This window comes from Monodelphis domestica, chromosome 6 (genome assembly GCF_027887165.1).
Source record: "Monodelphis domestica isolate mMonDom1 chromosome 6, mMonDom1.pri, whole genome shotgun sequence".
Taxonomy (NCBI): domain Eukaryota; kingdom Metazoa; phylum Chordata; class Mammalia; order Didelphimorphia; family Didelphidae; genus Monodelphis; species Monodelphis domestica.
In genome coordinates this window covers 49722150-49744389 of record NC_077232.1, presented here as the reverse complement: position 1 = coordinate 49744389, position 22240 = coordinate 49722150, and the positions used below count along the sequence as shown (strand labels likewise).

At 36.9% G+C, this 22240-nt stretch overlaps 1 protein-coding gene across 2 annotated transcripts; it reads right to left on the bottom strand.

The window, feature by feature from the left end:
* Nucleotides 1-4702: 4702 nt before the first annotated feature.
* Nucleotides 4703-20789, bottom strand: LIN7C (lin-7 homolog C, crumbs cell polarity complex component). Of its 2 annotated transcripts, none has more exons than XM_056801996.1 (5): nucleotides 20646-20789; nucleotides 12726-12844; nucleotides 12401-12472; nucleotides 8733-8942; nucleotides 4703-8187 (listed from the first exon to the last, which is right to left on the bottom strand). In XM_056801996.1, the coding sequence occupies exons 1-5, from the start codon at nucleotides 20692-20694 to the stop codon at nucleotides 8032-8034; spliced, it is 606 nt and encodes a 201-aa protein (XP_056657974.1). In that variant the 5' UTR covers nucleotides 20695-20789; the 3' UTR covers nucleotides 4703-8031. The 2 variants fall into 2 exon arrangements, with proteins under 2 accessions (XP_056657974.1, XP_001368355.1); XM_001368318.4 differs by having other exon boundaries at nucleotides 20503-20646.
* Nucleotides 20790-22240: the final 1451 nt, after the last annotated feature.

Sequence of the window (22240 nt, the reverse complement as noted above, 5' to 3'; positions counted from 1 at the left end):
AACCACAATGCCTCTAGGGAAACAAAACAAAACAAAACATGTATAATATGGAATGTAAGGTAAAGGGGACAAAGGAGGACAATAAGGAAATACTAAAGATTTGCCTTAAGCCTTTTTTGTTTCAATACACTTTGCTTAAGTATAATTCCCAGCCTTTTAAAGCAAATTATCATGAATGCAACAGAATTTTATAAATTTTGAGTTGAAATAGACCTCAGAAGGTTATCTAGGTCAACCGGTACCTGAGCTGGATAAAATATTATCCACCTCTTGCTTGAAGAGGAACTTGAAGACTCTCCATAAGCAGCCCATTATTCAACTTTTGGACAGTTCTAATTGTTAAGTTCTTCCTTGTATAGAATTGAAATTTATCTTCCAGTAACTTCCACCCACTGCTCCTAGTTCTGACTCCCAGGGCCAAACAAAAGCAAACTTAATTGCTCTTTTCTATAATTGCATTCAAGCATGGGAAGTATTATACCAATCCTCCTCTAACTTGCCAGCAAATTCCCTAAAATATGGCCTCCAGAATTCTAATGATTTCAGATCCTGCTGTGCCTTAATGTGACCATTTGACAAACTGAATTCAATAAACATTCCTGCAATATGAGGTACTATATAGGTGCTCCCTATTAATCTATAATGGTCATTACTCACTGGTATCATAGATGTGGAAGACTGCATTCTAATATGCAAAAATTATTTTGACTAAAATCCCTGAACTTTGACCAAAATAAATAATTTTGGATTCTAAATTTCCATTTCACTAAGCAACAAAGGTATTATGGAATTGGGAATTTTAAATATGTAAATCAATTTCAAATTTGGGAATAACCAATTTTAAGCAAAACCTGTATAAAATCAAAACTTAGAAAACAAAGCCAAGGGCACTTGATGAAATAATTTTGTTTTTAAAATTGACTGAAGGATTCCTTTAAAGGGCAAACTTCCTGATTATATATAAAATTAACATAATTTAAAAACTCCTTAGGGATATAAAGGCCAGAATTATAAGGGGGTAAAAATAAAAGGGTTGGACTTTATCAGTAGGTTGGAATTTATCAGTGTGGTCACCAGGAATTAATTCCAAATGATTTTTTAGCAATTTATTTATAAAATATAGAGTGAAAGTAGAGAAATGAGAAAAAGGGACAGTAAGAAATCTAGCTTAACAAGCTAGACTATTTGCTCCAGTCCTGGCTTTACTCCAGCAGGGCTCCAAAAGCCCCGGCTGGAGGCCCTAGGGGTCAGTTAAACAAGGATGCCTCCTGCAAGATGAGTGGCCCCTACGGAAGCTAGTACCTCTCAGAACAAACCAAGGAAGGGAGTCAGCCTTGTTCACTCACCTATGTGGTAGTCCCAATAGATAGCAGTCCTCAGCCAGAGCTCCTCTAAGGTCCAGTTGAAGACAAAAGACACAACTTGAACTCAAAACTCTGAAGAATGAAGACCCACCTCACAGGAAGTTGCAACTCCTTTTAAAGATGCTTCTTTGTATCACTTCCTGTACCTTCCTCTACTTTTATGTGGACCAATTATAGTCTATAGTTTTGCTTAGGACTGCCCAGGGGGCAGCCAGTAGTTTCTGATTCGTCATCCACTTTTGCACACGTGGGTCACAGACCTCCCCCACTTAAGGATAAGTGGGCTGTATATGCATTTGGTGATTAAATCTAAAAATGGGCAAGGGAGAGTTAATCCCATATTTAACAGGGACACAACTAATTCACCCATCAATAAGCATTTATCATGTACCTAACTCAGTACCAGGAACTATACTAAGTACTAGGAACATAAATATTTCCTCCCAAAGAGGTTATGTCTTTCTTTACAAAAATAGAGACAGGATATTTTTTATTCATACAACTTGAACTTTTGAAAAATTAGTTTTAGAAATTAGGTTTTATTGTGGGGGGGTGGGAAGGGAGGGAAGAAGATGGTTTGGATCTAATAATTTTGGAAAATATATGTTAAAAATTATTACATGTAATTGGGAAAGTAAAATATTTCTGAATCAAAAAATAAAAAGTTTTAGAATTAGGTTTTCACATAAGGCTTAATTTTATGAAAATGCTTTCATTAACTCAATTTTTACTTGTTCAGTTGTTTTTCTTTGCTCCTTCACAGCATAAACAAATAATGTAGTGGATGGAGAGCTGGTCTTGTAGTTGGGAAGATATAAGTTGAAATCCTACCTCAGTCACTTCCTGGCTATGACCATGGCCAAATTACTTGTCTGTGCTTTGGTTTCCTCATCAGTAAAATGATGAGGTTAGATCCACTGGTTTCTTAAGCTCTTTCTAGTTCCAAATCTGATTCAATGAAACTCTAAACCAAACCTCAAGAATTCAAATGGATACTTAATGTTAGCAAATGTTTCAACAATCCAGGAATCAGTGGCTTCAACTTTGCAGGAACAAGTACCACTATGATAAGGATAACGAGAACTCTATGCCTTAGGAGTTAGTATCTGTAAAGGTGTTTTTAGCTAAAAAAATTCATTCCCTGGTGGCTTATTCTGGTGATAAATCTCTGATCCAAGTGAGCCTGGTTTTTGGAGAATAGACCATTTCCAGGCTTTTAAGTTTTTCTACATTGGCAGGAAGGTTTGCCAGAGTTTATGCTCCAATGACATAGCCTTTGAAGGAAGGGAAGAATCAATCTATTAAGTGCCTTCTGGATGCTAGATTTATAGTGGTAAGCACTTTATAAGCTTTATCTCATTTGAGCCTTACAACCTTGGGTAGCAGGTGCTAGTAAGTTTCCCATTTTTACAGTTGAGGGAACTGAGGCATGAAGAGGTTAAATGATTTGTCCAGGGTCACACAGCTAGTGATTGAGGCATGGTGGGAACTGAGGTCTTGACTCCAGGCCCATTGCTCCATTCATCTGGCTGCCTCAAGATCTTGTGATTGCTTCAATGTAATAAATATGAATAGGACTTTTGTGGGGGATTTTAAGGGGTTAAAATAAAAGCAAAAAATGCCACATAAAAAAATTGAGTTTAAATTAATGGCTCATATGGAAATGTTGGTGTTAAGTTCCTTAAAGGAAAAAAAAAAGGATCCTGGGACATGATTTTACTTTGGTTTGTCTTTTTTTTTTAAACAATGTCCAGTTTATGAATGCTATTTTCTGATCATCTAAAAGTAGAAGTTACTAACTCCAATAGTCCAAGGATCTGATTTTGTTAGTGTGAGATGTACTTCTTCCACTGATGCAGATTACAGCCCCCTCTGACTCGAATTATCATTAGCATCACCACTATCATCTGCTTTGTGGTTACCATTCCATCTAATTTGGAAGTGAAATCTCCCACTTATGTTATTTCCCCCCATTAAAATTTGAGTTTATTAAGAATAGAGGCCATCTGGTTTTTTTATTTGTATCCCAAGTGCTAAGCCTAGTGCTTTGCACATAGTATTTTATAAATGCTTTTACATTAGTTCACTGAATGGTTTTCAAGAACTGATGTTGAAAAATTCATCAACTCACAGCTAACCCAGTATCATGAGTTGGCTCCAACCTTAGCTAGACCCATCCTTAGGCAACAGTTTTTACCTGGGCCCATCCCTGAAACTTTTTAAGCTCAGTAGGATGCCAGTTTCACCTTCAGAACATCTCTCAAATACCCTTTCCTCTCCTCTGACAAAGTCAGCCCCTCATCACTTTATCCCTAACCTACTGTAATAACCCTGTAAGTAGGTCCACCTACCTCAGGTTTCTTCCCATTTCTTCACTCCTCCATTCTGGCACGAAAGAGATTTTCCTAAAGCCTAGATCCCTAACCATCTCAGCCCCCCAACTCACTCAATAAACTCCAGGGATTCCCTATCACCTCCAGGGCCAAATTAAAAACCCCATTTGATGTTCAAAGTGTCTTATTAGGTCCCTTTCTAACCTTCCAGTCTTCTAACACTATGCTCTCCAACACATATTCTTTGGTCCAGTGACACCAGCTTTCTGATTATTCCACAAGCAAGACATTCCACTTTCTAAACTGCAGGCATTTTCTTCGGCTGACCCTCATTCCTGGAAGGCTCACCTTTCTCTGCTCCCATCTTCTACAGGAAACCTTTTCCAACCCCTCTTAATTCTCTTTCCTTTCCTGTTATTTCCTATTTATCCTGGATATAGCTTGCTTCATATGTATTTGTTTGCATGTGGTTTCCACCTTTGGACTATAAGCTTTTTGAGAGGTGAAACTGTCTTTTGCTCCTTTTTATATCCCCAGATCTTTAGCATAGTACCTGGCACAGAGTAAGCATTTAATACATGTCTACAGATTAAATATACCCAAGTTTTACTTTTTCTAGGTTAAATATTTCCACTTCTGCAAATACATGTCCAGGAACCATCTTCTTAATGATCTGTTCTAGAATTTCTCTTTGATTGGCCTACAGACAACAGGTTCTTTGAGCATCAAAATGTTTCCTATTATCCAGGATCCTTCAATTATCATTGGTGAGAGATTCTTTCACTGAGGATGTAGTTCCTCTGGGACAGATGACCTGAATTTATTAAGGATACCTAGGTACTCTATTATTTTTATTAATCTTGAATACCAAGTCCTCAGTTAGCCATTTTTGCTCTGTCCTTTCCAGTGAAGACAGTGAAGAATTCTTCCCTTGAAGACTTTGGTGAAGGTAAAGTGTAATCTGCCAAACTTTTTTTTTGGCAGAATAAAAGACAACAAAAAGAGTTTAAGTTAGAAAAGTCATAAACATACATTTATTCAGGAAATACAATTATTAAAGAGTAGTTGATGTTTCAAATGATTTCTCCACATTATAAAATATTCACAACATATATTCTTTTTAGATTCACACTAAATCATGCTCATATTCTATTTAGTTAAATCATCATCACCATCTTTTTCATCAAATGCTGCAATATCAATATTAAATGTAAACAAAGTATTTTTAAAAAGCTAACTTCAAAAAAAAAAATCCAGCAGAATAAAATAAAATCATGATGGTATCTTTAAAACACATCTGGATCTTCAGGTTGCACACAACCAAACTATTATAATTTAGTATTAATAATGAAAGACTTGTTATATAAAATTGTTTTGTAATTGTCAAAAAACATTTCTCACTTGCATTCTTTTTGCTCTTTCAAATAATGAGCTTGTTTTTCTATATAAAGCTATTATTGGAATTCATTTCTAGAGAAAAAACATCCTTAGGCATATTTAAAATTTTAATATTGCCATTTGCAAGCTTTAGTAAAAAAGAAGGTAGGTCCTAATCACTTTCAGTTAAGGAATGACTACTAAATAACTTTAAAGAAAATCCTACTTGCTAGTGATTTTTTAAAAAGTAAATGGCAAGTTGAAGATAAATCATATTTATTACCTTATATCTGATTTTAAAAGTTTATTGAATTATTACCTTATAGCTGAATTTGCAAAGAGGTCCTATATACTCAGGGCCCTGAAACAAGACAAAAAACCACCATCTCCTAACTCCTCCATTCCCTCCCCCCAATTAAAAAAAAAATTAGTGTCCTTTGAAGTTAAAAGGAAATAAATTAAAAACTTTAGAGAAAAGTGCCAACCTCCTTATTCATGAAGCCTATCCTGATTCCCCCTAGTCATTAGTGATCTTTCCTTCCCTAAGCTACCTTCTATTTACTTTTCTGGGTAGAAACCCTATACCCTATTAAAAGATCATGTTCTTGAGAGCTGAGACTATTTTGCCTAATGCACGGTGTTATATCTTGCACATAGGTGGTGGGGAGTTAATGAACATTTTTTGAATTAATGTTACTCATGTTTTGTTTTTATTGTGACACCCTACTAAGTTTATTTAATTTGTCAAGGAGTTCAAAGACCAAAACTCCCTCTTCCTAAGGTTGATAGCAGATACCTTTCTACTCGATGTAACCTGTGACTAATTACCAAGAGACCTAGGTGACACTGAGAAGACTGAATTTAATGAGAACAAAATGCTACTACTGCTCGTGCTTAGCAGTAGCTCAAGTGAAACTACTGTACTTGGCTCCCTTTAAGTTATCCTTATTTTAAGAGTTTCAAAAAGGTGCCAACCCACACAAAGAACAGACTGTGGATTACTGGAGAAGAAAAAAAATAGCTTACTCAACTTACTAAATTTCAACACCAAAAAAGATTTAACTTGGCTGACAGAGTTGAAACAGCTGAGATGCTGAACCAGGAAGCCATAATTTATAATGAAATGTTGACACGCCCTCAAAAACTATTGCAGCTGTAGCTATACTAAAATAAGATTTCTTTAGGGTATGCTTACCCTGTAATGCAAGATATACAAGTTTTACAATAATATTACTGTTTTTATTTGCACCAATACCTCTCTTTAATATATAAAACTCTACAACAAATATTTCTAATAATTTCCCACTTAAATTAAAATATGTCCATAACTCTACACTATTTTGGTCTCAACATTTTAAAACATCAATTAATCCTGAAAAATATACAGTTTAACAACATGATCTTACCAATACAAGAAACATTTTATAATGGACTAGAGACATATTCAACCATGCAATCCAGTGCTCAATACCTAAATGATAAATAACAAAGTTGTGACTGACTCCTTACCATAAAAACCATTGGAAACTGGAATAATCTTTAAAGACTCACAGTGCTAACAAACATGCAGAAAAGGGTATATATTTCTAATTGTCCTGAAGAAATATTACAAAATTCCAACTTTTTACAATGGGTCATAGAATTGTACAGTTTTTTCACCTCAGTTCAACATTAGACCTTCCTTTTACCTCTGCCACTTATTAAAGAAAAAACTCTTCATGTTATCTAAAAGAATCTTTTGCTAAAGATAAATATGCCTCCATTTTAATTTCAGCCTTTGAAAATTACCTTACTCACAGTCAAAGGTGTACTTATAGCTGCCTTTTAGAGAAACAGTGACATCCGGTGGACAAATGAATGAGGTACCCCCTTTAGTGTTCATCATTATGTCTGAATCATGAGCAGTATCACACATTCCATTTTGAGATTCTCTGCCACTTGGATACATTCTTGTGAATGAATTTATTAAAAATTATCTAACATTGTAAATACATCTATCTTCCTTTAATATCTTCATTCAAAACTGGGCCAATAAAATGTATTACTCATGGGCATAGTGAGGCATTATCATTATTCCTCTGTGTCTACTACTCCCCTCTCCTAAGAACACTGGCTCATCTCTACAAACGACAGGATTGCAACATATGGATTTACCTAAACAAAAATGAATGCCACTAAAAGAGAATAAGATAATTTAAAATTGCTTCTGCATTTTGAGATCTTAAGAGATTTTGCTGAATACAAATTAGTAAGAAAGATGTAACCAGGGATAACAGAATCAAATAACATTCTTTTCAAATATAATGAAAGAATAACACTTCTTAGGAATGATTGTTTCAGTTTAAAAAAATTTGCTTTGATAAATCAGTATAAATCATTGAATATGTTTCAAATAAAGGTAAAAAATCTCATGTCATGCCAAGTTAAAATTGCATAAATTATATATGTGTTCATCAAACAGCACTGACGTTAATATTGACTATGTAATATAGATTGTGACAAACTGTGATTTCTGATGGTATACTTCATTTCTTGTAAAACTACAAAGAAATTTCACAGGTTAAAAAAATAGCAAAAAAGAGTCACACTTGTTACCTTTAAATAAGCAAAGGAAGCTTTTAAAAATCATGAATGTAAAAGTACATTTTAATATTTAAAAAGCATTTTAAAAGTCTATAACAACTTTATGACAAAAACTGCATTTGAAAAAGGTTTGTAAAAAGAGTTGGACAGAATTGCCCTCATTGCCTTTTACTTTTCTTGTCAGAAAAAAAGGGAAAGCTTCTCTGTAATCATAAATGATATTAAAACAGGAGTTTATAAAATGGCAAATAGCATCTTATGAGAACTTTTTTTATATAATCCCGGTCAGTGCAGCCCTCAGTAGGTCCTAAGTAAAACTGTTTTAGCTAAATGCAAAATGAATACAAAGTTTAGTAAGGGCTATGTATGTAACATTAAGTCTGTTGCCTGCGCTTTGCAGACCTCATTTTTTCAAACCGTGACTCCATCTCTTCTAAGACCTTAGGTGTATATCGCACTACTAATTTGACTTTCCCTTGTGCTGCCTTTAGCAATTCCACAGCTTTTTCATGGTGTTCTCCTTCAACACTCTAAAAAAAAAAAGAATAAAACCATTAGTGGGACATTCCAAAACAGTTTTATAAGATCCTAAAACATTTAAAAGCTTCAATGTCATTATTTTAAGATCGTAAATGTAGGTCAATTCATCACCTACAATTTTCACCAAAGTAAACTACTTTGCTCAACAATATTCTCAGTCATGGTGTTCATATTTAATGCCTGTATAACCATGACTAAGTACCTTGTTATAATTTTACCAAGCCTGAGATCAAGCATACAATCTGTTCTGTATCTGGCCAAGTCAGATACTCTTGAGTTTAATGTCTGTTCTATACATTCGAAAACAGAACTCACAGAATCAAACTTACTACAACTAATTCACACTGGCAAATAAGGGTTTCCACTTCCACTATTAAACAAAGGCCTTTGGATTATTAGTTTTCTAATGTTTACAGAGCACTATACAATTTCTTTGCATTTCCCCCAAAATTAATCCTTTAAATTTCTATGAACAACATACACCCTCATGTGGTCACAACACATTATTGCAACTATAAAGAAAGATCATTCCTACCACTCCATTAACAGACAGGAGTTGATCCCCTCGTTTCAGTCCCCCGTGTCTATCAGCTATACCACCAGGAATAATCCGAGAAATGTAGATAGGAGAATTTTGCTCTTTTCCTCCCATAATATTAAATCCAAGTCCCTCTTCAGTTTTTGGTAATTCAACAACTCGAGGATGAGAATGTCCTTCGCTGGCAGCAAAGGCAGCAACAGTAGCCTGAAAGAATAAAACTCTAAATCTTACATATGTATAAACATATAAAAAGGTCCAATATTAGCTTCATTGCATACCAAACAATGATGATACGGTATCTCCTTTTGTAGATGTTGTTTAGATCAAACTTTCTGGGACGCCTCTGCAGTAAAGTTTGAAATCAATCAGCACGGACTACCTAGCAGTTTGGGAAGAATAGGTGATCCGAATGCTAGGTACAGTGCTGGGGATTTTCTCTAAAGAGGAAGACTTAGAAAAAGAAAGCCCTTGGATTGTACAATCAGTATAAATTTTACCCCCACCCCTTTATTCGACATTTTAGGGAAGAACTGAGCACATCTAGGGATTGTGGTTAAAATGAGTAAAGATGTTAGGTCCAGATGTAAAACCTAGAGAGATTTATTAGGCAATAAAGTTAGTTGTCTTAAAAACTACACCTGGAGGGGGCAGCTGGGTAGCTCAGTGGATTGAGTTAGGCCTAGAGACAGGAGGTCCTAGGTTCAAATCTGGCCTCAGACACTTCCCAGCTGTGTGACTCTGGGCAAGTCACTTGACCCCCATTGCCTAGCCCTTACCACTCTTCTGCCTTTAAACCAATACACAGTATTGATTCCAAGACAGAAGGAAAGGGTTATAAACAACAACAACAACAACAACAACAAACTACACCTGGTTTTGAATTTTACTGCTGATATGTACTAGTTATGACAATATGAACAAGTCATTTAACCTGTCAACTTTCCTTTCCTTATATATTTTGGGATGAAGGCTAGACCTGTGATTTTATGAATGAGGAACTTTCAGGTGAGGAAACTCCTACCAATGCAGGTCAACACCTTCTTTGCAACTTATAGTCTCAATAGTTGCCATTAAGGAGGGCAGCTAGGTAGCTCAATGGATAGAGAGCCAGGTCTGGAGATGGGAAGACCTGGGCTCAAATATGACCTCAGCTATTTCCTAGCTATGTGACCCAGAGCAAGTCATTTAATCCCAAATACCTTCCCTTTAATTACTCTTCTGCCTTGAAATGGATACTTAATACTGATTCTAAGATAGAAGGTAAAAGTATTAAAAAATCAAAATATAAAACACCGAATGTTAAATGATTTCCCCAGGTACATATAGCCAGTATGGGTCAGAGGTAGCCTTGGGCCCAGGCCTTCTTGGTTTACAGGTTTTCTCTCTAATCACCATAACTTTGCCTCTCAACTGGGGATAATACCTGTAGTACTCATCTCATTTATTCTTCTAGGCTCAAATGAAGCAAGTTACTCTGCAAGTATTATAAGTACTAAAGAAGTTTATTGCTTACAAAATACTTTCCTCCTAATAATAATGTTAGCTAAGTAGTGTAAATTACTGACCCCATTTTCCAGAGAAGAAAATCAAAGCTCAAAGATAAGGTAGGCTGTCTAAACTTATAAGTTTCAGAGCTGACACATGAAACAGGTTTTCCAATTCCAGTTATGTCATTTCCACTAGCTTTATGGCCTGTTTGGGATGTTTGGTACAGTGGTCCCAAAGGTAAGAGTTTCCTTATGTTATCTATCCTCAACATATACAAATAAGTGATCATTATCATCAGGTACTTCCTTAGTGTGCTGGTTATAGCAAGACAAAGTCATTAATTCCTGAGCTACTAGCATTGAAAGGCTTTACTGTCTTTTAAACATTAATACTTTTTAAAGTGAATATGAAGAGAAAATGCTGAATTGTACTATTTGAGGTAGAATGAGAAAGATTTAATTACCCACCCACATATATAAGACCCTGAAGATGGCCAGTGATGAGAATGGGGTAGATGCAAAGGCTGATTGATCAGCAAAAATCAGCCATATTATATGTGGACTGAAAAAAGATGGGAGAAGGAAGTAAGACCCATAAAGATTAGAAAGAACATGGGGCCAGGTTGTACTGGGTTTTAAAAACTAAAGAGAGTTGATATGTGATTCCAGGGCAAACAGTAAGCCACTAGAGTTGATCAAGTAGGGAAATAATGTGGTTGGATCTGTTCTTAAGGAAAATGATTTTGGAAGGAGTATGTAAGAGGGATTGGAATTGTTTAAAACTTGAGGTAGGGAGATGATAGATCTGTTGCAAAAACCTAGGTGAGGGGATAAGGCCCTGAACTAAAGTGTTGGGCTGTGTGAGCAGAGAGAAGAGAGTTAGATGCAAAGAGAAGTTGTGAAGGTAGAAAGAGCAAGTTTTGGTAATTTACAGGATATTGGGATCAGGGAGAGTGAAGAGTCCAGGATAACAATGAGATAATTAACTTGAGACATGAGAAAAACGGTGGTGCCTCTGAAAGAAATGAGAAGTTTTGGAAGATAGGAGGGTTTGGGGGAGAAGGGGGAATGACAAGTCCGATTTTAGACAGGCGGAATTTAAGACTGTCTCTAGGACATCTAGTTTGAAATGCTGAAGAGAAACAATTGGCAATCTAAGGCTGAAGCTAGATAACTATTTCTAGATATAGAGATAGAAATCTATTCCTTTATCTATCTACATATACACAAGATATACAGATGCAAATCTGGGAGTCATCTGTATGGAGATTAAAGTTAAACTGAAGAGCTTTACTGTTACTGTAACATTAGAGATAAACAAGAGGGAGAAGTTGGTCTAGGAGAGCACCTTGGGGAACACTCTTTAGTTAGGGCATATTAAATGGATTAAGGACCCAACAAAGGAGACTGAGGAGTTGGTCTGCAGATGGATAGGAAACAAACAAGGAGAGAGAAGTGTTATGAAAATCCAGAGGAGAGTAGCTAGCAGGAAAGAGTGGTCAACAGTATCAAATAACAGAAGACAAATTGATAAATGTTAAGAGTTAGAAAACCTGCCAAATTTGGCAATTAAGAAGTCATTGATTCTAAGATGGAAGGTAAGGGTTAAAAAAAAAAAGAAACCACTGGTAATTTTAGAAAGGAGTTTCAGTTAAATGATGAAGATGGAAGTCAAACTGGAAAGATCTATGGAATGGAGAGAAATTGTGGTAACAAGTGTAGACAACTTTTTCAAGGAATCTGATTGAGAAAAGAAATGGATATATCTTGAAGGAATAAAAGAATCTAAAAGAAGTTTTTTTGTTTTAAAGGACACAGGGGACTTTAGCACATTTGAAGACAGTATGGGAGATAAAACAGCTGAAATGAAGACATTCAAAAGACTGGAAAAGATGAATAAGGTTGCCATTTTCTGGAGGAATGGGATCAAGTGTAGATGTAGAGACCTTGATCAGGAGAAAGGCCACTTCTTTGTCCACAGAGAAAGAGAAGATTGAGAGATGATGTCAAAGGGTTTTGAGTACTCACTATGCCATATTATCTTCCTTTTCCCAGTTAAAAAAAAATGTTTTAATGTACCTCCTTTTTTTTTATTATTATTACAGTTCTATAATTTTCTAACTTTAAATCTTTAATCTTAGTGATATAGCAATTTTGGAATCTAAAATTTTTTACCTTGGCAGTAGCATTAGCTCTCACTTCAGGACTACTGCTGATATCCACAGTTTCATAAACATGTTCATATACCTGAAAATCAAGTCATGGGAGGAATTTTTACTTAATTTTATAACATTTTAAACATCTATATTTAATCATGAATGTTAAGCTAGCTTTATGTAAAGTCAGGCATCAATACCAAATTATTTTCATTAAACCAAATTCCGTAGGATTGTGCTTCACTTTATTTGAAATGTTGAGTATGAAAATAGTGCTTTACAAGAGTCAATAATTCAAACACAATAAATAACTATGACAAAGTATTTTAGTCAAATATTCTCACCTCTCTCACAGCATTGCAGAACTCACTTTGAAGAACTCTTTGCAAAGCCTGAAGTTTTTGTGGTGGTACTTCCCCACTCCTTTGTAGTTTTTCTAATAATTCAATTGCTCTACAAATATCTGCAGGTAAAAAACAGGTACAAAAAAAGATAATCCTTGAACAGAGAATAAGAGACTAGAGTGATCAATAGAACATTAACTGTTAAGTGACATTTTTAACATTTGCAAAGCATTTGAGATACAGTAACTCGTTTGATTCTGACACAACAATTTTGGGAGACAGGTATTACTACACCTATTTTACAGAAACAGACACCAAGGTTCAGAAAGATTAAAACCACCCACAAGTTACAGAGGTAGTAAATATTTAAGAATCTGAATTCCAATCTTTCTGATTCTAAATCTACTTAGTACCTACCATAACCACCATGCTACCTTGTCTCTTGATATTTAGAAGATTAAAAACGGGATGGGATGCTATTGAAAACAAGAAGGAATTCACAGGTGTCCCTAAGATTAGGAAAAGATGTTGATTAAAAAAATAAATTTGGAAACGTTAAGTGTAAGACCTGGAAAATAGCACTTATGTGACATAAGATAAAATGGACCACTCTGATTACATCAAATGCAGCTAAGATCAGAAAGGAATAGGTAACTTGGAAAAAAAAAAACCCTTTGTATTAAGTTTCGCTCATAAAGGTTTCATTTTCTATATATAGAAAGACCCAATTCAAATTTATAAGAATCAGAATCATTGCTCAGTTGATAAATGGCCAAAGGATGTGAACAGGTGGTTATTAAGAGAAGAAAACTCAAGCTATCTAAAGCCACATGAAAAAAATCTTGCAAATTACTATACAAATGAAAGCAATGTACTTCCTACCCTTCGTATTAGCCAAGATGGTAAAGAAGGTAAATGGAAGAGCTGTGGGAAAAACAATACACTGATAACTCTACCGATAAAAGTTGTGAATTTGATATCACCATTCTAGGAAGCATTTCTGAATTATGTTTCAAAAAGTTATTAAATTGTGTGAACTCTGTGACCTATGGTTATCAATGCTACACCTAAACCCTGAAGAGAATAAAGGTAGGAGAAAAGATCTTATATGCACAAAAGTATTTACAACTACTCTTTTATGGTGGCAAAGAACTGTAAACTAACAGAGTATCCATCAAAGGAAGAATGGCTGAACAAACTGAGGTATATGAAAGTGAAGGAATACTATTTTGCTGAAGGATGACGATAAAGGAGATAGTTTCAGAGAAACACGGGAAGGCTTATATGAACATTATAATGTGGCACAAAGTGAGCAGAACTAGGAGAACAATTTATACAATAACAACACTGTAAAATCAAGCAAATTTTAGACTTAAGAACTCTCAACCATAATTCCAGAGATCCAAAGATGAAGAATTCTACCCACTTTCTGACATAAAGGTGATAAAGCTTGCTGAATGAGACATTTTTAGATAAAGGCCAGTGCAGGAATTTGTTTTGCACGACTATGCATATTTGTTACAGAGATTTTGTTTACCCTATCCCATATGAGTGTACTATTATATACAATAGTATTTCTTTACTATGGTTTTCAAGAGAAAAGACTAAAGTCTTAATGTAGATATATGATCATACTAATATTTGAGAAAACTTTACAGAATATCAAGAACACAAATTTCTTTTTGAACAATGATGTTAGCTAATATTGATTCTATGCCTATTAACAGACCAGACCTATATAATGTAACACCTTGCAGAATCATAAAGGAAACAAAATTACTTTTCTTTCTCCAAGAAATGAAGAATTAAGGGGGGGGGGAGGAGAACTCAATTAAAACATATTCTCAACTGTATATATGTGCTGTAACTGGTTTAGAAAAATAACACACAAATGGGACATGTTCTCTTGAATTATTTTGATAATAATGGTGGTAAATTTGTATTGACGGACCAAAACTGCTTCACTTGGAAACCATTTACAAGATAGCTAGCTGAGGTAAAGGAAGGATTGTGAGGCTGTTTACATAAACATATTGCTTGGCAGAAATGGAGGAGCCCCCTATGGAAATGTTTAAGTGCATCTCAACATTTTAAATGTTTAATAAGCTAAGTAACAATATTTTTGATCCTCTCACCTCTACTTGGATGGTTCTCTTCTGAACTCTCTACATTTCATCAAGTAAGAATAAGTAATGTTCATTAAACGTACCTAGTGTGCTTTCCCCTGATAGTAGAAGGAAGGTCCAAAGGAATTTCTCCCTCTCAATTGAGGGAGCAGGCCAAGGGCAGAGGAAAGAGCTAGATTTGGAGTAAAAAGGCTTCAAAAAGAACTCTGACTCTGCTTCTTACCACCTGTGTGACAATGGGCAAATCACTTAACTCTTCTGGTCCTTAGTACCTGGTTTGTAAAATGAGGTTGGACCACATGGCTTCTTAGGTCCCTTCTAGTCCTACATTTACAATCCTTTGATTCTAAGCCATGAATTTGATATTACTTGTTTCACTTCAGTACTAGGGATTTCCTTTATAGGATTAGCAAGGATTTCTTTGTGCTCCCAGCTGGAATGCTGCCATGTACACATTCTATGAGAATGTTAGAGACAAAAGGGCAGATCAGAATTTTTAACCTCAACTTTAGAGGATTAAAACTGAATTTATGCTAATCAAATTTAATGGCAGTTAAGGTCCCTTTCATCCTAATTTTTTTTAGCAATAAACTATTTTCTGGGATGTCTGATAAATGGAGTTTTCTGGTTATTCAAGTATGGTGGTTAAGAGTTACCATATTGGGTGCATATAATAACCAAATGTTAAAATACAATAAAACATGCTACTCTAAAATTATAGTGAACACAATTTGAGCATGCACTTTTTGCAGAACTGAATCTGTTTTGATGATTCAGAATGCACTTTGGACTATTGAAGGACACAGGCCATCATTATGAACATCAGATATCACTGTACTCTAGATGAGCAGAAGTATCAGTTAAAAGAATTATTGTTAATAAAATACCAGATAAGTCTACTGTAATTTTATTTTCTTGACATGATAAATTTGCTATCACTAGTAATTCATTAAAATATAACTTTTTGCCATTCTACTATCATCTAAAACAAAAGAACAAAGCCAAAATTGAAATAGGAAAGATAGTCATCACTACCAAAAATAGATACTAGAGGTAATGCTACATGTAATTATTCTATCCCAGTACTTAAAAATACAAAAGAACACTCAATGTCAACATGTTAGAATTCTAAAACTAGCTTTTAAGAAAAAAAACAACTACTTCTATTAAAACCAAACAGATTTGATCCCTAGTATAGCACACAGTGATTCCAAGGATGGGAATGTTATAGCCTTATATTTTCAGCGAAGTTTTATTTTTTTATTTTACTTACTTTAGAATATTTTCCCATAGTTACATGAATCATGTTCTTTCCCTCCCCTCCTCCCACTCCCCTCCCATAGCCAACAAGCAATTCTGCAAAGTTTTTAACTGGGTTAAATCTCCTGGAAAAATTGATCCTTTAATTAATAGGTTAGTGGAATAGGGATGGGTAAAAGGACAGACCTCTCAGTATGTTCTAGGTAAAGCACACTAAATGTATCTAGATGATGAGCACAAGAATAAGAGATAGTATATGTGAGGAAGGGGAAAGATTAAAGTATGGTGGGATTCGACAATTTCATTTACATAGAAAACTCCCTGAAATTCTCAACAAAGCTGCAACTTGTAGTCTTAAGAGTGTCTGGAGCCATGACACAGAGTCACAAAAACCAATATATGTTAGAAGTGGGCCTTGAACCCAGATCTTTTAGGAAGTTTCTGGTTTTGACTATAAAGTAAAACACTCTAAAAAAGGTTACCTGCCCTTGGACACTAAAGCTATTTAACATTTTGGAAATGTGATTATAACTTGGAGGATAATTTTAATTCCATTCAATTTTTATTACTAAAAATATTAATTCCTGTATTTTTATGTTAATCATGTACTTAAAAAACAGACAGACCCATAATTTTGCCCAAATGTGTTACGAAAGTTCTGTTCAAAATAATAACATAAGAGTTTCTTATGGTAGAAAGAATTTTAAGTTGAAAACCTCTAATACTTGTTAAGCAAGTGGTTAAGCTAGGTGGCTCAGTGGATAGTCAGGCCCAGAGGCAGGAGGTTATGGATTCAAATGTGACACCAGATACTTCCTAGACACCAGATACTTCCTAGAGGTAAGAGCCTGGAGAAGTCACTTAACCTCAACTGCCTAGCCTTTTTGGAACTTCTGCTTTGGAACAGATACTTAGTATTGCTTCTAGGATACAAGGTAAGGGTTAAAACAAACAAACAAACAAACAAAAACAAACAACTATCCAAGCAAGGAAAAATTCAATTTATTCAAATAATTCTATTTTGTATATACTACAGAGTAACACACAACTTTCTCTTGATCAGTTTGAATTCATTAATCAACTACTGTTAAGTGGTAGGGAGGCATAAAGTTATAGAGCAAGGAAACTGATCTCTGCTCCACAGCAAATTAACATTAATCCCGTCAGATGAGTCATGTAGGCTCATTCACTGTTCAAAAGTCCTTCAATGTTAAGAACACTCAGAGAGTTTAAGAAAATAACACCCGCCTTTTCCTGTAACTTTATGATTCCATCCTTTTTAGGCCAGGCAATCAGTAAACCCTTACATAAAAGTTATCCTTTGTAAAGTGTGTGGTTTAGGTAGCTCTAAGATGTGAATTTGTAGGCCTGGAAATGATGTATATGGCTGGGTGAATTAGGTAATGTCTACCTGTTATGTATGATTTAATAGAGGTGTTATGTTGTATATATACTTAGCATGTATTCTGTAAAAATGTAGAATATATTTGGTATGAATGTATGGTCAAAAGGAAGAAATATAAACGGTTCCCAAAGTCTAAGTTTTCTGTACATGTTTCAGTATATCTATGGTAATATAAAGAGTAGTTTGTATTTGGCAGACATTAATATACATATGTGTGTATGTCTTTATTCAGGCTCTAGTAAGAGCTGTCTAGTAGGCAGCACGAGAGGAGAGAGTAGTTTAAGACTCCAGTATGTCTAGATTGTGTTCGTGCTTCTGGAGTGTGTAGTAGGCAGTGTAAACATATATGTGCTGTAGGATTTTAATAATAATCAAAAGAGAAGGAAAAGAAAAAGGGTTCTTTCAGTCAAGTGAGCAGAGAAAAGAGAGCCAGCGACTCACACCTGCAGCACTTTACCAAAAGCACAAGCTCCAAAAAAAACAACACAAAAACAAAAAAAAACCAAAAAACAAACAAACAAAAAAAATCCAAGAGCGGTGTGGGTCTCTGCCAAATTTATCTCCCAAGCATCCTTATGTAAAATGACGGCATAACTTAAAAGGATGCCAGAAATGTAGTTCAGTTGTGGCATTCCATCTGCACAGTGCACATGTATGTGATTAAGCTTGGGGGGGGGGGGAGGTATAAGGAAAGGGAAGTGTAGGTTCAACTAGGCAATTTATCTGAGGTGTGTTAAGTCTTCTATATCTAACCAAGTAGTTTGTATGTCTCCAAATCTTGCCACTATTACTAGAAATAATATCTAACATTAGAGAACATTTTGAGGTTTACAAAGCACTTTATATATATTATTTTATGTGGAGGGTAGTTGCTATTTTGCAGATGAGGAAAATGAGACAGAATTTGCTCAGGATCACAGAGTAATGGTAAGTCAGGATTTAAACCTGGGTCTTCCTGCCTTCAGAGTTCTCACCACCAGGCCATTGAGCTAGTGAGGGGCCCAGCGGAAAAAGGTGGGAAACCCTGGCCCCCTACATGTAATGTGACAATAATCCCACCCTCCTGTGCAGCTTTGATCAAGTTACTGAATTTCAATTTCCTCATCTGTAAGAGGAGTGAAGTGGACTAGATGACCTCGATGATCTCTTCCTACTCAATCTACAAATTCATAAAACTGTCTAGATTTAGAAAGGACAGGAGTCTATAACACAGCCCAATGAATCTAGGCTGTGAGTTTGCTTTGTGCTCAGATAAGCAGTGTGATTGTATGTATGTAGGGATGTGCATAACACACGTGTGGGCATACATACAAAGTCTGAGGATATTCTAGGAGGGGAGGTAACTAGTAGTATGAAAAAATTGCTTGATTTACTTTGATTTTTGTCTATGTAACACTTAGCAGAGTGAAATACAGTAAAGGCAATACTGATATGATAGAAACATAGCAAAATACAAGTTTTATATATGTATATGTGTACACATATCTTTTAGTTTAAGATGTTTATTGTGTGAGCCAGGCCTAGAGACAGGAGGTCCTAGGTTCAAATGTGGCCTCAGACACTTCCCAGCTGTGTGACCCTGGGCAAGTCACTTAACCCCCATTGCCTAGCCCTTATCACTCTTCTGCCTTGGAGCCAATAATTGACTCCAAGACTGAAGGTAAGGGTTTAAAAAAAAAAAGTTTATTGTGGTATGGAGACAGCAGGGAGAATGTGAGATACCTAGGAATTTTAATGTGACAAAGCTTTAACAAATAAAAAAGGCTTCTTAATTGATGGCTGGATTATGTGACTGGATGGTGTAATCTGTATGCTTAAAGAGTTGAATGTATGCCCATAATTGGGCAGTCCTGTTGGGAGGATCACAGGATTACAAATTTAGAGCTGTTAGAGGCTCTTGGTGAGGCAAATAGGTGGTGCAGTAAATCTAGAGATTCAGGCCTGGAGTTAGGAAAGCTCATCTTCATGAACTCAAATCTGATCCCACACTTGATACTATTAGCTGTGCTATCCTAGGTGAGTCACTTATTTCTGCTTGCCTCAGTTTCCTCATCTGTAAAGTGAACAAGAGAAGGAAATTAATCTACTCCAGTGTCTTTGCAAAGAAAACTCCAAATTGGGGATGCTGGTGGGAACTAGGTGGCTCAGTAGATTATGCCAGGCCAGGAGATTGGAGGTAGGTCTTTGAGTTCAAGGTATTCTAGTTCAGCCACTCATTTTACAGTTTAGGAAACTGAGGCTCAGAGAAATTAAGGAACTTACCCGAGGTCAAACAGGTAAGAGAGTGGCAGACCTTATCCTGGTTTCAGAAACGACAAAGTCATACTTTCCACAAGGATAAGGCTAAGAGGTGAAACCTACCATTCAACCCAACCCCCTTAACCCCCCCTACCCCGGTCCTATTTGTGCTCGTACTGGGGTGAGTAGGGAACTGGGAACCCTGTGTGTGTCTGCGGGGAGAGGGAGGAGAAAGAGGGATTCTATCTATCTATCTAAGAGGCCCTGTCTATACCCTACCCAGCACAGTGACTACCGGTGGGTGTGAGTTGATTCACGTGGTACTTGTTTCTGTGTCGGCACATCGCTGGGGTAGTGGGTTAATGTGTGTCAGTGTCGCACATGTCAGCGCCGTGCGTGCCTTCGCGCTGTGTGTCCGGGAATCAATGCTGCGTGTCAGCAGTGGCAGGACCTCAGTTCAGGGAGGGCTACAGCCTCTGCCTCGGTCCCAGCAAGGGATACCTTCCCGTCCCCTCTCGCCCCGCCCCATTCTAGGCCGCGGAGGGGGGGGGGCGTGCCCGGGTCCCGCCCCAGCTCCCAGGCCCTAGGCGGGGCCTCTTCTCCCAGGCTGGGCTGCCGTCCCGTCGAGGCCTCCCTCTGCCCAGATCTTGACCTGGTCCCTCCTCAGGGAGGGGGCCCTGCCCTCCCCGCGCCGCTTCTTCTTTCTCTCCCTCCGACCCCAAGTTCTCCCCACGACCCCAGCGCTCACCCCGCTCCAGCCTCACAGGTTCCCCCAGCGCCGCCATCTTCTCCCTCGCGCGCGCGGCCCGACGGGAAATGACAAACTACGGACGCCCCGCGTGCCTGGGGAGGAGGCCAAAACAGGGGAAGGGAAGAAACGGGAGGAAATACCGCGAGATCTTGAGAGGGCGTGGAGTTGTGGGTTTAACAAAGCATACATCTGATGAACATGCGCTTGCGCGGTCCTACTCAGACGCTTCTCATAAGTAGTTCAGTTTGCCAACGGCGCAGACCTGTTGTCCTCCTGTACATCTTAAAACCAGGCTCTTTATGGCGTTGTTCACTCGCCCCTCCCCTCTCCCCACCACCCCATCACTCCCTCACGCCAAGCTGGTAGGCTACAGGTGGAAACTGACAAGGAGGCATCTTCCTGGCACACACAAGGGTTCATAGAGAGCCAGATAGAAAGACTTGGATTTCAGTCCTGCTTAGTATATACTGGCTTTACATCCTGGGCAAAAAGAAGAAAAAAACAAACAAACAAAAACAAAAACCTTTAGCCTCTCCAAACCTCAGTTTCCTAGTCTGTAAAATGGTAAATGCCTACCCCCACTTCATTGAATGGCTCTTAAGGATCAAAGGAGATGACACACGGGGTGTCCCAAAAGATTTAATGAAGTTTAAGCTTCAGTGAACTCTTTTGGAATTACCCGTTAAACTACGGAGAGATAGGAAACTTTGTAAACTTTTGTCTCTGTGTATGTACATTACATAGAAATGGACATAAACCTTGTAAACCTCTTTATAGATTTACACTATCTAGCACATATTACCCATGTTATAAATGTACCTTGTACATTAAGAGAGGTTTACTTATATAAATCCAGGTCTATGCTTGCTATGTGTGTGTTATATAATGTTTTATGTAAATGAACATCAACCTTGTAAACCTTAAAGCACTATACAAATCTCAGGTTTAATAGTTGACTCTGGGCAATTCTACACTCCCAAGTTGGGGTAAAGATGCTACTTGCCTCAGTAGACTGCCTTTTCTCTCTGGGGAACTTCCACCACCAGTGGCATCATAGGTCTAGTTCTCAACCTGCAATTTCAAGCCTGTTAGGTCTGAGAATGAGAGTGACAGAGACAGACAGACAGACAGACAGACAGACAGACAGACAGACAGACAGACACACACACACACACACACACACACACAGGACACATGCAGTATCTCTCAACCATGTTTGCCAAAATATACATAAGACTACTGATTTTTTTATTACAAGTTTGTAAAATTAGCTCTACTAAGCAGGACAATTATCTAAAGTGTTCAGAGCAGCCCAGCTTTGAAGGTTGTACATTTCCTGTCTCAGGAGTGTCCTGATCTGAGTGGAATCCAGGAGAATGAATGGCTTGTCTCTGTTCACATTCTTCAGATATGAAGAGCCTTTATTCGAACTCTACTCTGAGTCTAATGCTTTCTTGACTACTCCACACAGCTTTTTATTGCAAGAAATATATATGTTGTAGCTACTGCTGAATCTTTGGACTTAAAACAAAAAGAGCGGGTGGGAGAAGTGAATAAACATTTGGAACTGCAGATCCTCTTACTGACCCTTGGGGTAGGTGCTATTATTATCTCCATTTTATTATAATTAAATGACTTGACTGGGTCATATACCTAAGTGTATGAGGCAGGATTTACATTTGGGTCTTTCTGATTCCAGGCCCAGCAATCCACCTCCTAGCTCCTTCTGCATAAC

Bases quoted from the DNA above. Each gene is read 5' to 3' on its own strand.
- LIN7C (XM_056801996.1), bottom strand. From the start codon at position 20,694: ATGTATGCTTTGTTAAACCCACAACTCCACGCCCTCTCAAGATCTCGC. The intron at 12,845-20,645 runs GTATTTCCTCCC...TTTTACCTGCAG, and splicing joins CGCCCTCTCAAGATCTCGCG to ATATTTGTAGAGCAATTGAA. The intron at 12,473-12,725 runs GTGAGAATATTT...CTTGATTTTCAG, and splicing joins TCTGCAATGCTGTGAGAGAG to GTATATGAACATGTTTATGA.